General features: G+C 44.7%; 1 protein-coding gene across 1 annotated transcript; it reads left to right on the top strand.

Annotated features, from left to right (window-relative positions):
- The first annotated feature begins 6,815 nt into the window (after positions 1–6,815).
- Positions 6,816–16,113, top strand: LOC120675571 (ABC transporter B family member 20-like). Its single transcript, XM_039956769.1, has 11 exons — positions 6,816–7,514; positions 7,625–7,679; positions 7,779–7,954; positions 8,033–8,233; positions 8,872–9,131; positions 9,226–9,536; positions 9,866–10,086; positions 10,179–10,519; positions 11,466–12,244; positions 12,535–12,776; positions 14,346–16,113. Exons 1-11 carry the CDS (start codon positions 7,131–7,133, stop codon positions 15,573–15,575), a joined length of 4,200 nt encoding a protein of 1,399 aa, XP_039812703.1. The 5' UTR covers positions 6,816–7,130; the 3' UTR covers positions 15,576–16,113.
- The last annotated feature ends 219 nt before the right edge of the window (positions 16,114–16,332 follow it).

The following is a 16,332-nucleotide window of genomic DNA, read 5'->3' as shown; positions in this document are numbered from 1 at the left end:
TAGTGCTAGCTATCCTGATGTTCGTAGCATGGCTTTTAGTAGATCTATCATGCTTTGGTTGTTTATCATCTACGAATATCATGTTGTTTCTGTGCAGTCACGTTTTAATCTTATGCTAATTCTCGTTGCATGGAATTAGTTGCGCGGAGACAACACCCTGCTTCTTTTCTATCTAGTAGATTGAATCTGTTATGGTTTGTTCTTATACTTAAGAATTGGCTTAATATCTGCTAGGTTAGGCCTTACAAACGGGTTGGATGATCCGGTGACGTATTAGATGCTTTGCCTTAGTCATAACAGGGAATTGATCCGGGAATCGGCTTTCGCTTATTCTTAGGCCTCTATTCTGGTTAAGGTTTAGTTATTTATTACGCTCGTTAGGCCTAATTACGTGTAGGATATTCCGATCTAGCAGTGAAGCTTTACCGTCGTGGATTAGATTAGCTAGATTTAATTGAAGCAATTTTTGCAGTTATTTGCTTTATCCATTACCATCTGGATATGCAGATCCAATCTGACACCGGGACTCGATCGGCTCTTTAAAGCCGATGCAAGAGTCGTCCCGGGGAGCCGACCACGGCTCAGACTAATGTTTACACGTGTTTGTGTATGCAGGCAAATCGTTGCAAGCACATCTGCACCTTCCTGATCAGGTATAGGTCAGGTGGCACGCCCTGCGTCTTAGAAAGCCGCGGCGTGTGCCAGGATTGCGGGCCATTGACGAGGGAGCAGTGCCTGCCAGCGCCCCGGCGACCTCCCGGCTCTTCGTGTTGCCTGTCGTTACTCGCCGGCGGGTTTTGATCGACAACAATATAATCTTTGTGCTCTTTCTTGGGGGTCTTGAGTCGACAAATTCGGCTTGAGACGATCGAATTGTATCTTGACGAGCAACATCACAAGTTCAAAAATCTTTACAAGGATTATTGGTCGGGTTCTCAATAGCCGACTTTTGAATAATAGGAATTGGATCCACACTCTTATTTCTACTGATCTGATCATCCACAAAATTAAGCAAACCACTTATGGCGCTAGCTATGGACTTACTATGCTTTTGTAGATCGTACATCCTCAACTCATCGATGACAGATTTCTTCTGCATGATGACGCCTTGTTCCATTACCCGATAATAGTGAGGACGCAAAGTCTCTTTGAGTAGCTCTTCAAGTAATCCTTCAAGTGCTATCATATCACTGAAGTTTGATAGATCGATCATGATAGTCAGATTATCGTCCCCAGCGGAGTCGCCAAAATATGTTGGCACCGATTCAAAGCCAACACACAATCATGCTAGATCGCGTAGCACGTAGCGACACACCTTGCAGCCCCGCAGCACCAACTGGTCAGACCGGTGAATGGAATCGAGTGCTCGTAGCCTAAGAGGGGGAGGGGGTGAATTAGGCAAACTAAAAACCTTAACCTCAATCTCCAACTATTTGCACATAAAATAAACTAAGTCATACTATCTAGATGTACAACTAGTGTTCTTCTAGTGTGAAAACCCTCATTCCAAAAGAGTTATGCAACCTATGGCCAATCCTATCAAGATTCTACTCTATGAAAGTAAAGGCACACATGATTGCAATAAGTAAATGCGGAAGCTTAAAAGAGAGATGAGAGAAAGCAAACTCTTTGACACGAGGATTTATCCCGTGGTTCGGTTAGCCACAAAGGCACCCCTACATCCATGTTGTTGAAGCACTCACAAAGAGTATTGCTTCTCGGCAACCAAATCTCTTCCGTGAACACAATCACGGCCACCTTTGGCCCCGGGTTCCACTAAGGAGCTCCACCAAGAAGGGTGGGGGTCTCCACGTCCCCCGCACAAAGATGTCGTCGCCGCTCCACACCAAACCGGAGGGTCGATGACGTTGCTGGCGAGCCACCAAGACTCCAAGAGGCCGGCACACCGAGTACAAGATGTGGTTCTCTCCTAGAACCAAGGCACAAGGCACAAACCTTGCTCACTCACTCACTCAAGAGCTAAACTAGCACTAAACCTAAGGATGCGATCAATTTTCTATTTGGTTGGCTTGGAGATGTTCTTCAATGTGTCTAGGGTCTCTCTGAACTCCGGCAACACCAAAATGGCCGGGGTGAGGCGCTTATATAGGCCACCAACTCAGATTAGCCATTGAGTAGCCGTTATGCCTTTTTCTATGTAGGCGTCGGATATTCCGACGGTGCTCCGACCAAGGGCGTCGGATCATCCGACCCCACTGTCATCTCCACGGTAGCCGTTAAATTTCAAACCAATTGTTGACGTCATTTGTTCGACGCATTAGTCCGACGCTATTTGAGTACCATGTCGGATCATCGGTGCTGAAGGCTGGATTTGAATTCTAAGACAACGTCTCTGATCATTGATCCGACCATTACTCCGACGCTCCAAAGTTACCACGTCAGATCATCCGACCCTAAAGGATATTTTTCATCTCGAGAAAGCAGGCTCTCTGGAGAATAATCCGAGGCTTAGTCCAATGGTTCTTTTCCTTGCATCGGATCATCCGACCCTGTAGGCATTTTTCATCTTGGTGTAACAACGGCTCTGAAGGATGCTCCAAGTATTTGTCCGACGCTGCTTATCCCACGTTGGATCATCCAGCTGCTTTTGTCGGTTAGTCCGACCACTAGGGTGTCGGATTATCCGAATACACTGTGTTTTCCTGTTTCCTTGTTGCACTTGTCCAACTCGTCGGATTATCCGAATACACTTGTTTTTCGTTGTGACTTGATATCTCTACGGTGGATTGGACACCTCGTCTCGACGGTGCATTGGACGTCTCGTCTCGACGGTGCATTGGGCATCTCGTCTTGACGGTGCATTGAATGTCTCGTCTTGATGGTGCATTGGACGTCTCGTATCGACGGTGCATTGGACATCTCATCTCGACGGTGTATTGCACGTCTCGGATATTGCTTGGACTCTATCCAAGGGGCCTAAAGAATACTACAAATACAATCTTGCAAACTCGTTAGTCCCATTGATTGCGTTATCACACGATCACCAAAATCACTCGAAATGGCCTAAATGGGGCCATGTTCGTTACAATCGGTATGGTGGACCGATCAGACTGGTCTCGTCGGGGCAGCCCGACGAGGATCCAACGAACGCCCGCCCAGGAGGGACCCTGTCGGGGCAGGCGCACCTTGGGTTGCCCTAGGCCCGACAGGCCAGTTAGGGCGTCTTCAAACGCCATGGAGACGAAGGAAGGACAACATGTCGAGGTTGGAAGAGCTAGGATAAAGAGAATAAGGTAAAAAGATAAAAGATGTATTTTTGATTGATTCGATTGGGTTGTGTCCCTCAATCGGTCGTGGCCCTTTATATTTATAGGATGGGGAGGTCTGTACCGTGAGAGATCGAAAACATGTTAAAAACTGACCTAAAACCGAACTACAACTCTAATTTGAACTAATCTGCTCAAAACTGGTGGGTCACCAAATCTGGTTTGACCGGATTTACTACATCGCATAGCTCCCAAAACCGATCCGGATTTACCGGTCAGGAAAACTTCTAGTTGCCATATCTCCTACGTCTGGATTTCGAATTAGGCGATCCATATATCCGTTTCGATCGTCTCGACGAGGGCTTCATCTTGGTGCACTCGAACTCATGATTTGACCTCGTCTTGATGCTGTTTTGAATCCATCTTTATCTCATTGATGAAATCATGTCCAAAATATCCCAAAACGATCTACATATCCTGCACAATGGTCATACATGCTAAACTTGCAAAATTATAGAAGTTAATATTGAATTAGTTATTTTGACCTTTATCTTGCTTGTTTTAGGCCATGCCAATTTTAGCTATCAACGCCTCCTTCCCGGCTTCCCTGCGGCTGCGGCACGGAGCGAGTAGATCTCCTTGAGATACTCCTGGTTCGTTTTTTCCATTTCTGCAAGCCTTCTCTTGGCGTCCTTGTAGTCCCCCAGGAGTGAGGTGTACTCGCACTCGCCTAGGAGCACCTTCTCCTTGTCTTCCAGCAGGCTATCTGCTGCATGCGAGCCTCTCCTGCAGCTTCTTCATCATGTCAGTAGCTAATGATGAAGATGGATCTACGACGGTCTTGCTGCTTCCCATCGTATTCGTAGCCAGCTCCAAGGTTGTCCGCCGAAATGTGACGAAGGCGTACCAACAGCGAACCCCTCTCACGTGAGCTCTTGTCCTGTCCGACGTCTACTTGTTGCTGCTCGCTGCTGCTGCTTTTGGTGCTACCAGCGGATGGCTCATTAGTGCCCGCCACAACAAGTGCATCATCATCCTCGTCCGGCTTGACAACACTAGACGCTGGTCCGTCCGGCATTATTGTCAGCGGCGTGGGGGTCGGCAATATGCTCATCTGATGATATTAGCTTTGTCGACTCAACTACTGCCGGTACTGATTGGGTCGTTTCTGCAGATTCAGAACCAGCAGTGTGTTGCTCTTGCGGCTCACAACCCGGGGATAGCAACAAGTTCGATAGATTGCTGAATCTGCTTATTGCTTCTACGAAATTGGAATGGATTGTGCTTTCGTCCTTGTGGAAGGAGCTTTCAAGAGCCTCAACTCTGACAAGGTCCTCTTCTACTTGTTTGAGCTTCTCATCCAGTTCGCTTGATCCACCGTCCAGCATTGCATTCTCGTCGTCCAGGCTCTGCAGGGAATCCAGCCCAGTGTTCTCCCAGCAAGTCGATCTATCTAGGAGGTTTCTAACTGAAAGCAAGTAGGTTTGGAAAAACTGATAGATTGATTATGAGGGTGGCAATGCCCGTGTACATATATATATAGCCAAGGATGACACTGACGGCAAGTAGGTAGGGTTTATAGAACAATACCCAATCAACAGTGATCCTTGCCTATAATAAAATCATCTACCATAAACCACACAAGGCAGCACAGCCGCCAGACTGCTACACCAAGGCCCAAAGGCCAGCCCAATAACTCTTGCTAACACGCTCCCATAGTCTGATCGTCAGCCACTACGCATGTTCAGATTGGACTTGAACTTCGAAATCAGTGATTGGAAAGAAGCTAGGTATAATTATTCATGAATAATAATCATGGTTGAAGAGTCCATTATTAATCGATCTCATTCCTCAACATGAAAACTTGTGTACAAAAGATAGGAAAGTGTAATACTGCACAAAAGATGAAAACAGTAGATGATTAACTTGGAGGTGATTGTCAAGCCATTTTGACTGTTTGGTGCGGATGTGGTTTGCCCACCACCATGAATACGCATTGCTCGCCACCTGGTGCAGCATCGTATCTCTTCCTCCTCCTTCACCTTGTCTGAAATCCAATCGAGCAGAAAATCTTTTTCTTGACATGATAATTACCATGCAAGAGAAGAGAGGCTGGAGGCAATGGGAGCAAGAAAGGAGGAGGGGGGGAGGGGTTATCGTGAGGCTAATAGCCAAAGTCCTTTCCTTGCATATAGATACACGACAGTGGCTAAAGATAGCAAGGACGGCGAGAGGTTAAAGGAAAGGAGAACATGGCAGAGGCACAAGGAAGGTCATACAGCAAGACTTCCCTTCCTGCGCCTGTCTGTCAAAGAGGCATTGATGATGATCCCAAGTGCTCAGAGATGGAGTTTAGCCTACTAGCACTTAATCCTTTGCACTCACTCTCTTCACAATCTCAAATTTCTTGCAAATCAAGCTAGAGAGAGGAAGGTGAAGTTTATTTAGACTATGTAGCTCCAAATAATGAAGCAGCACCAGTTAACGGGTGTAGAGAGAGTGTATACTACATATATACCCTGAGGTTTCAAACCAAGTTTGAACCACACATGATCCGAGGAGTTCACTGAAAATTTCAGACCACTTAAAACAATAATACTACTTAGCCTAAGGTCAGCACTCTAAAACAAATTAGAGTCCAGGGCACTAGGAGTCTGGATCATCTGTCCGGACTAATTCCGGAGGTTCATGGACAATGCATTGAGAAATAAACCTTGAAATCAGTATTTTATACTACAATAGAGGTACTTTTAGGGTTTTCTCTAAGTCAAATCTTTAAAATTTTGACCCTAGATAGTAAAAAAAACTATAAAAATTGGTAACATAAAAAATAATATTATTCTATTTATGATGAAACCAACTATTATAATGTAACTTTTTTAAAAGAGTGATTATTTTTTAGATATTGTAAGTTAAAGATGAAAATATTTGATTTTGACTAATCTAAAAGTTGTTATATTTTGAGACAGAGGCAGTATCTCTTTTGCATCAAGCCGTCAATTGTTTCTTTCTTTTTTAGAGCCACCAACTATCTTTCCTCATCCATAGGGGCTACCAAATGTCCTTGATTTGCTAAAGTTGAAGCTTTGTTTGGATTGGGAGGGGAGAGAGGGAGAGAGAGTATGCCAACCTGGAGCTGCACTAGGGCCTTGTTTGGCAATGCTAGAATTCTAGTACGCACACATCTCGAAAAAAGAATCTCGCATGCATGAAGCACTAAATGAAGTCTATTTGCAAAACTTTTTTAGGGATGGGTGTAACTTTTCGCGACGAATCTAATGACGGTAATTAATCGATAATTAGCTATAGTGATGCTACAGTAACCATCCTCTAATCGCGCGGTCAAATGCCTCATTAGATTCTTCAGAGTCACTAACGCAGGGGTTCTGAAGTTGGTTTTGTAAACTGATTTTGTTTGACACCATAATTAGTGGTCAAAATTTGTTACTATTCACTAGCGCTGCAATTCTTTCCAAACCAAACAAGGCCTAGGAGTCTAGGACAGCAAGTAAGTAATAAGTAAATAAATAAAAAGTCAGAAAAGAAAGAAAAAAATGGGAAAAGATCCGCCCCTGGGAATGGTGGGCACAGCCGTGAGCAGAGCACACAGGCAGGCAGTCCCCAACGGCCTAATCGATCCGCCCCGCCGCTGCCTCCTCCAATTCCCCCCAGCGATCCCCCCCGAGCCCGACCCGAGTAGGAGTGCCGCCGCCGCCGCCGCCGCCTCTCCGGAGCAGGGATCAGCTAGCTGAGCAGAGCGGAGCTCCCCTTGTTTGAACCACGCCCACCCACTCAACACTGCAAGCAACCTCCTCCCCAAGTCGCATGCCATTCAAATCTCGCGCCGCCGCCGCAGCAACCCACTGACCCCTCCCCAGCAGGCAGCAACCCTAGCTCAGCTCCATGGTGTCGCGGGGGCTCTTCGGCTGGTCCCCGCCCCACGTCCAGCCGCTCACGCCCGTCTCCGAGACCTCCGAGCCGCCCGAGTCGCCCTCTCCCTACGCAGCCGACCTCGGCCGCGGAGGGGACGGCGCCCCGCCGCCCGACGACGACGCCCAACCGCCCCTCGACGATGCCGACGACGACCCCGACCCGCCGCCCGCCGCCGTCCCCTTCAAGCGCCTCTTCGCCTGCGCCGACCGCCACGACTGGGCGCTCATGGCCGCCGGCAGCCTCGCAGCCGCTGCCCACGGGGTCGCGCTCGTCGTCTACCTCCACCTCTTCGGGAGGGCCATCAACTCGCTCCATGGCCGACACACGCACGACCTCTTCCACAACATCAACCAGGCAATTGCTCTCTTCGCCCCCCGCTGCTAACTTTGCCCTTCTTGTCTTCTGCTGCTACTTGCGTTGCCAACAGGCACACAGGTCTTACATGGCTCTTGTTCCCTCTGCAGCACGCCTTATACTTCCTCTATATAGCCATTGGCGTTTTCTTTGCTGGATGGATAGGTAAGATGAGGGAGTCCCCCCAATCAACGCCCCGTACCCAGGTCGTGCCCTATATAACAAGGGTGAAAGCCAACTTACTCAATTCTCTCATATCTTCAGAGGTTTCGTGCTGGATTTTGACTGGGGAAAGACAGACGGCAGTGATTAGATCCAAGTATGTTCAAGTCCTGTTGAACCAAGACATGAGTTTCTTTGATACCTACGGCAACAACGGTGATATTGTCAGTCAAGTACTGAGCGATGTCTTGCTCATTCAGTCTGCTCTAAGTGAGAAGGTGTGTTCCTTCCATGCTCAATTATCTTTCTGTTATATATAACCGTATACTGATTGCTTTGTAATTTGTTGCTTTTAGGTTGGAAACTATATTCACAACATGGCTACATTTTTTGGCGGTCTTGTCATTGGTTTGGTCAACTGCTGGCAAATAGCTTTATTGACATTAGCAACCGGGCCCTTCATTGTTGCTGCGGGAGGAATTTCAAACATATTTCTCCACAGGCTTGCAGAAAATATTCAGGATGCTTATGGTGAGGCAGCAAGCATTGCTGAACAGGTGTGTACCTTATCTGATTTCGTAATTTGTTGTATCTTACATAGGATGCTCGCATACCATCTATAAATAACCTTTGTTTCTTTTGACTTCCCCAAAAAACACGAGACATGCCGAAATCAAGTTTAAATGTTTTACTTTCCCCCTGAAAGAAAAGTTTGAATGTTGCGTCATTAAACAAGGGTAAACTTATAGGATAGACTGATTATATTTCTCCAAACTGTTGTTATTTTTGAATGAAGAGCCCATTGGGACAGGTCGTGCAATGCTGGCAAGTTAAATGTATTAAAAAGCAAACTGTGCGTAATTAAGTAACAGAATTTGCATAATCTAGCATGGAGATTGAACCAAATGAAGATCCTATGAAATATCTATTATTAAATCATTAGCCTATGTCCATCACGAGATGGCATCTGAATTCTTGAAGCACCACTAGGGAAATAGAAACAAATAGAAAGCGTATACTTTTTTTGTTAATATAATGTCAACATGGAGCACCTAGGTCTTGAAAACCTGAAGACTTGTTTTAAGTTAGGCACTTACAATGTGCATGGCTTCAACTAGGATAATTTAATTTGTTTGTGTTCTACTGGTTTACTGGAAGTTGGGAAATAAAACATGCCCCAATGCTTGTTTTGCAGGCAATCTTGTACATTAGGACTTTGTACTCCTTCACAAATGAGACCCTTGCAAAATATTCTTATGCTACTTCACTTCAAGCAACATTGCGCTATGGAATACTCATAAGTTTGGTGCAAGGTCTTGGTCTTGGCTTTACATATGGGCTTGCCATATGTTCTTGTGCCTTACAACTTTGGGTTGGGAGGTTCCTTATCTCACATGGAAGAGCTAATGGCGGTGAAGTTGTAGTAGCTCTGTTTGCTATCATCTTGAGTGGACTGTAAGCTTATAGCTCTTAAGTCTTTTCCTTTAGCTAATTTGAAACTTTACCCTGATATTCATCTTAGTCAAATTTGAATTGAAATTGATTGTAGTGGACTTAATCAAGCAGCAACAAACTTCTATTCCTTTGAGCAAGGACGCATTGCTGCGTACAGACTATACGAAATGATCAGCCGTTCAACATCTACTGTAAACCAGGATGGCCACACCTTATCTTCAGTGCAAGGCAACATCGAGTTCCGCAATGTCTACTTCAGTTATCTGTCCCGACCAGAAATCCCCATCTTAAGTGGATTCTACCTTACAGTACCTGCTAGAAAGACTGTTGCTCTAGTAGGAAGAAATGGTTCAGGAAAAAGCAGCATAATTCCTCTAATGGAACGTTTCTATGACCCAACCTTAGGTATTGTAGTTGCAATCTCCCTCCATTCTGTTTTGATAGCTATATTTCACATTGACACAATGACCAAGGAAAATAACCTTACTTATCATATAATAAATGCAACACAGATTTTTTTTTTTGGTCCTCCAATGTTTAAACTGGGAACTCCTAGTTACTAGTGCTATTTATTGCCATAGTCCATGCAAATAGCAAATATAGCTATCATTTATGAACATTTGAGTTTTTGAAATATAGCTATCAAAAGAGAATGGAGGGAGTATTACTTAATATTTATTTTTACCTTGATCGTGGTTTATCATTACCTGTGGGGCTATGCTTATATGTTGCAGGTGAAGTGCTTTTGGATGGGGAGAATATCAAGAATTTGAAGCTAGAGTGGTTAAGAAGCCAAATAGGACTTGTGACTCAGGAACCAGCTTTGTTGAGCTTGAGCATTAGGGAAAATATAGCATATGGCAGATCTGCCACAACTGACCAAATTGAAGAGGCGGCGAAAACAGCTCATGTGCATGCTTTCATCAGTTCACTAGAAAAAGGATATGAAACACAGGTTCTACACCAGCTATATCACAGTCATCTATTGAAACTGCTTTTTTTTTATGTTGTAACATTCTTATTTGATTAAAACTAAATGTGAGATAGGTTGGTCGGGCTGGCCTTTCTCTGACAGAAGAACAAAAGATAAAGCTTTCCATTGCTCGTGCTGTGCTCTCAAATCCATCAATTCTTCTACTGGATGAGGTCACTGGTGCTCTTGATTTCGAGGCTGAGAAAGCTGTTCAGGAAGCACTAGACATTTTAATGCTTGGGAGGTCTACCATCATCATAGCTCGGCGCCTGAGTCTTATCAGGAATGCTGATTATATAGCAGTAATGGAGGAAGGTCAACTTGTTGAGATGGGGACACATGAAGAATTGTTAAACCTCGATGGCCTTTATGCTGAACTTCTTAGGTGTGAAGAAGCAGCTAAACTTCCAAAGAGGTTAGTCCATTTCAACCGGCAGTATGCTGATTCCTTAAAAACACCTTAATTATTTCTTTGCTTAGTCTGAATGCTGCAGAACTTTCTTGGTTTTCTCTGTCAATAGTTGTTGCCTTTGCTTAGTCTATTTTCAATGCCATTGCAGACAGGAATTAGAAAATAATTCTTCTTAACTGGTACCACTACCACCACATGTTCATATAACGGATTGGCCCTATATTGGTGGTGGTTTAAATACTTCAATTGTCTACATGTTTTTTTACTTTTTTTTTCTTCTGGTTCCTTATCATATCATACTTGGTTTGATTGTTTTTATATTCTGATATGGTGGTGATACTTTCCTCTTTTAGCCATTGCTATCGTTGAGTTTATGTTTACCTAGTAAATGTGGTAACATCATTTACACTAGTGCTACCATTTACTATGTACGCTAAACTAGATGTATGGTTTGGCATGCATAACCCTCCACCGGTGGTCCTTAATCATCTGTGCATTTGCTTCTCTTTAAATACTTTTGTTTACAAGTGACTTGCATTAGCCTGCCTACACGATTTTTTTGGAATTTAACGGCTTTGTTGTAAGTGATTTACTTTGTGAACCTCATTTATACATGCATCTAGTTGAGCACTTTGTGTCAAGCATTATGTCTAAATGGACAGTAAAGTTTGTAAAAGTGCTATTAGCTTCTAATATATATTAAAAAATTCACATGTAGCACTAATTTGATTATTATTATGCTATGTTATGCGGCTTCAATTTAATTTAGCTCTTTAGAATGCACCTATTATAGACTTGTTGCTATTATTTTACCTAGCTGCAACCAGCACGAAACATTTATTCTTCAGGTCTTTGGTATATAGAAATTAACACTTTGTTGATTTACTACTGGCACCTAAGTTTATTTGTGGGCTAATTGAAGCGCTTATTTCCTCCCGAATTATTTCAGGACACCAATCAGAAACTACAAAGAGCTGAGTTCCTTCCAAATTGAAAGGGATTCATCAGCAAGCCACAGCTTTCAAGAGTCGTCTTCTCCAAACATGTCAAAATCACCGTCACTTCAGAAAACACATGGTTTTCTCACGTTCCGAAATTCAGATGCCAATCATAACTCACATGAATCACCAAATATTCAAAGCCCCCCTGCAGAGCAAATGGCAGAAGCCAGACTTCCAATGGTTGCTTCTGAGAGAGCTCCATCCATCAAAAGGCAGGACAGTTTTGAAATGAAATTGCCTGATCTTCCCAAAATTGATGTCCCGCTGCACCGGCAGTCTTCAAATACGTCAGACCCAGAATCACCAATATCACCATTATTGACTTCTGATCCCAAAAATGAGCGCTCCCACTCGAAGACTTTCAGTCGCCCTCCTGATATATTTGATAGTTTCCACGCTGAGGATTCCAGGAAGCCACAAACAAAAGCACCATCTTTTTGGAGGCTTGCAGAGCTTAGTCTTGCAGAATATTTTTATGCTCTGTTAGGAAGTGCTGGTGCTGCTTGCTTTGGTTCATTTAATCCTCTTCTTGCTTATACGATATCTCTAATAGTAGTGGCGTACTACAAAATAGGTGTCCATGATGTACATGATGAAGTGAATAAGTACTGCTCATTCATTGTTGGCATGGGGATAATCACTGTACTAGCTAACTTTTTGCAGCACTTCTATTTTGGTATAATGGGAGAGAAAATGACTGAGCGTGTAAGAAGGATGATGTTTTCAGGTATGACTTATAATCCCATCATAGTATTCTACTATTCTTGATGGCTCAACCTACCTTTATAAAGTATCTAATTCAATATCTGTAAATAAAGCACATTATCTGGCACGGAGCATGACGCTGCTAGGTCCTATTGTGGATATATTGTAGTAAAGTGCTGTTGAAACATCAGACTTATCACACCCTGTTTATCTGATACAAAGCATGATGCTGCTAAATCCTATTGTGGATGGATTATAGTAAAACTTCTGTTGACACATCAGCCTTATGACACCATGTTTACTGTATTCCAGCAATTCTGCGCAATGAAGTTGGCTGGTTTGATGACGAAGACAATAGTGCAGACATATTGTCAATGAGACTTGCAAATGATGCAACATTTGTTCGCGCTGCTTTCAGCAACAGGCTTTCTATATTCATTCAGGACACATCTGCCATTTTTGTCGCACTTCTTCTTGGTATGTTACTACAATGGCGTGTTGCTCTTGTTGCACTGGCAACTTTGCCCATCCTTATCATTTCCGCGGTTGCACAGGTTAGCTCTCTTCTATTTTCAACATTCAACATGATTTTTTATGTGGATGTACTTTTATATGGCTTTATTCTCTCATCTAAATTTTGAAGTATGTATTCTATGGAACTTTATATGTAGAAGAATAGTGTCACTAACATTGGGGATTTGGGAAGATGAAGATCTCTGTCAGTACCCCAGGATTGGGGTACCCCCTCTTGCTGTGTCTAGGCAAGAAGAGCTTTCTAGTTATCCTTAACTATGTCCAGCAGCCGAACCCCTGCGATCCGGAAGCCCTGTTCACCCGTCAACGGTCCCGGACCCGTCCTCTGGTTGGGAAAGGTCCGGGAGCACCACGTGTTCCGGAAGAAGCAGACGCTCAGCCCGAACAGCCGGAGGCTCCGGACCTCCCGTGGAGGTCCAGGTCCCCGCGGAATCCCGGACCCCCTTTTGGGGTCTCGGACCCCCGGTATAGTAACCGGACCCCTCGCCAAGGGAAGGAATCGACACCCCGCCTCGGGGTGGTCCGGGGCCGCCACGTGTCTGCAAGCGCAGAACACGTATATAAAGCCGCTTGGTCTCCATATTAAGGTTCACCTACCGCTGTATTCATTGCGGTAGGAGGACGTCCGCATTGATGTAGCAGAAGCCGAGGCAATTCTTTGACCAGGGGGCACTATTGATCGCGTATTACCAAGATGCATAGTGGGGCTGCTGGCGCCGCCCACGCCGCGCCTGTCAGTCTGCCATAACAGGTGGATACGACGGCTCGGCTTCACCCATTATGACATCTACATAATAGCCTCAACAGGTCACGCCGCAAGCTACGTTCCCCCAACGGGCACCTTGCTGACGGGACAAGAGAAGACAGGGCTAGCAGGGCATGGAAGCGTATCGGAGGAAAGATTCGTAACCACTGTAGCCATTTGACTACTCTGCGCAGTATGCTGCACAGTCACGTTGGGCCACTTGTCGGGGCCCCAACGTCCTATGTATCCGCACCCCTTGGTCTATAAAAGGAGGCGCCCGCTAGAAGAAAAACTCAGGCTGGGTGAGAGCCAAGACCCGGTAGAGGATAGATTCATACACAACAGAGATCAAAACCTCTTCCAGTGGACGTAGGGTATTACGCTCCGGCGGCCCGAACCACTCTAGATCGTATGTTCTTGTGTGCCTATCTCAGAGCTAGATTAGCCCAATCGCCTAGTACCTTCCCGAGCACTCCCTCTCTGGGAATAGGCGGGTGCGTTCCGCCGGCCACCCGGCTGTGGGTACCCTAGAAATCCCACGACAATCTCCATTAGTGGAGGTAGCAGTATATAGGTGACCTCATGGGCCATATGGGCCTATAGTATTATGGGCGCTAACAAATAGCACCAAAACTTTTGCACAGTTACACATATTGCCGATCTAAGTCGCTGTGACAAGTCCTGCACTTTCTGTGTACCTAGTAACTTAAAAAAAAGGAAAGGTCCACTTCTGGTCTCAATGGGATAGCATGAAGTTGTCTTGAATGCTTGCTTTAGAAAAAATAGTAAATTTTCTCATTTATAACTGCTTAATTGGCCTCATACCTGGGTTGCTCTTTTGCAGAAAATGTGGCTTTCTGGCTTTTCCAGGGGAATCCAGGAGATGCACAGGAAAGCTTCTTTGGTTCTTGAAGATGCTGTGAGGAATATCTATACTGTGGTGGCATTCTGTGCTGGTAACAAAATAATGGAACTTTATAGATTGCAGCTTGGAGATATTCTCACGAAAAGCTTTATTCATGGAATGGGCATTGGTGTTGCCTTTGGCTTCTCTCAGTTCCTTCTTTTCGCGTGCAATGCACTTCTGTTGTGGTATACAGCCGCTGCTGTGAAGGATGGACATCTTAGTTTGGTAACTGCTCTCAAAGAATACATTGTCTTCTCTTTTGCGACTTTTGCACTGGTGGAACCATTTGGCCTTGCCCCCTATATTCTGAAACGCCGGAAATCCCTGACCTCAGTATTTGAGATTATTGATCGTGTACCCAAGATTGATCCAGATGATGCCAGTGGCCTGAAACCCCCTAACGTGTATGGGAGCATTGAGTTCAGGAATGTTGATTTTTGCAATCCTACGCGCCCTGAGATGATGGTTTTGAGTAATTTTAGTCTCAGAGTCAATGGAGGACAAACTGTTGCCGTGGTAGGTGTATCAGGGTCTGGGAAGAGCACAATAGTTTCTTTGATAGAGAGGTTCTATGATCCAAATGCCGGGCAAGTTTTGTTGGATGGCCGTGATTTGAAATTGTTCAACTTGAGATGGCTGCGGAGTCACATGGGGCTGGTTCCTCAGGACCCTGTTACATTTTCGACAACCATAAGAGAAAACATAATATATGCAAGGCACAATGCAACCGAATCTGAGATGAAAGAAGCTGCCAGAATCGCGAATGCCCATCACTTCATTAGCAGCCTGCCTCATGGTTATGACACACATGTGGGAATGCGTGGGGTGGATTTGACTCCTGGGCAGAAGCAGCGGATTGCCATTGCTCGTGTGGTGTTGAAGAATGCACCCATTTTACTGCTTGATGAGGCCAGCTCTGCTATCGAATCTGAGTCGAGTAGAGTGGTCCAGGAAGCCCTTGACACCTTGATCATGGGGAACAAGACAACGGTTCTCATCGCACACAGGGCGGCGATGATGAAACATGTGGATAACATTGTCGTGTTGAATGGTGGTAGGATTGTCGAGCAGGGATATCATGATTCACTGGTGCAGTTGAATGCTTTGTATGTGAAGTTGATGCAACCTCACTTCAGCAAAGGGTTCCGTCAGCGTAGACTAATATAGGCGGTCCAGTAGATTGTGTACATTAATCCATGGGACTGAACTAATTGGCTCTGCTTGACTGACCCCCAGGGAACATGCAAGGCAGCTTCCAGTCACATTGAGAGATGTTACAGATGTTGTGGGCTAACATAACAGAACAGGCATGGCTCTGGGCGGATGATATTTATTATATATTGTACTACCAAAAGTTGCTCCTGGACTTCAGGACTTGTGGTTGTGGATAGCTAAGGCGCCTCTTGGTGGCATGCCATTTAGATTGAGATGCTATCTGATGCCGTATGGCTAATTTTTGTCTGATTATTACTTCTAATTGCAGTTTTCGTTTCCTTCTCTTCTCTTCTTTTGCGTGACCCTTTAGACTGTACCAGATTCTTGGTGGTGCTGGGTGAGGTGTAGTTTGAGATTGGAAGTGTAATTATAATTGGAGCAGTGGAGGAAGGGGGGTTTTGTTTTGCATTAACTGTCTACTTACTATGATGATTGGAGATGTTGCTTTCTGTTTCTGATACCTTTTTTTATGTAATGGGTACTTGTTGAATGTGCTGAAGCATCCTGCTTAGGGAGAAATTGGCATTCTCGCCATCATGAGAATCTGGTTTCGCACTTTTGCATCCCTCAAAGTGGATTCGCAAATATGCCATCAGCAAACACAGGGAACCAGCACAAATGCCATTCTTGAGACTTTAGAGCTGATTTAATTCATAACAAAAAGAAAATAACTTATCTTTCCTATTCTACCCTGCATCCCTTCACATCA

Source organism: Panicum virgatum, chromosome 5N (genome assembly GCF_016808335.1).
Source record: "Panicum virgatum strain AP13 chromosome 5N, P.virgatum_v5, whole genome shotgun sequence".
NCBI lineage: Eukaryota > Viridiplantae > Streptophyta > Magnoliopsida > Poales > Poaceae > Panicum > Panicum virgatum.
The sequence above is the reverse complement of the archived record's forward strand: the minus strand, read 5'-3'. Positions and strand labels throughout refer to the sequence as shown.

Excerpts from the sequence above, each read along its gene's own strand:
- LOC120675571 (XM_039956769.1), top strand. The coding sequence starts at position 7,131 with ATGGTGTCGCGGGGGCTCTTCGGCTGGTCCCCGCCCCACGTCCAGCCG. Across the intron at positions 7,955-8,032 it reads AGTCTGCTCTAAGTGAGAAG|GTTGGAAACTATATTCACAA; the intron begins GTGTGTTCCTTC and ends TGTTGCTTTTAG. Across the intron at positions 10,520-11,465 it reads GCAGCTAAACTTCCAAAGAG|GACACCAATCAGAAACTACA; the intron begins GTTAGTCCATTT and ends GAATTATTTCAG.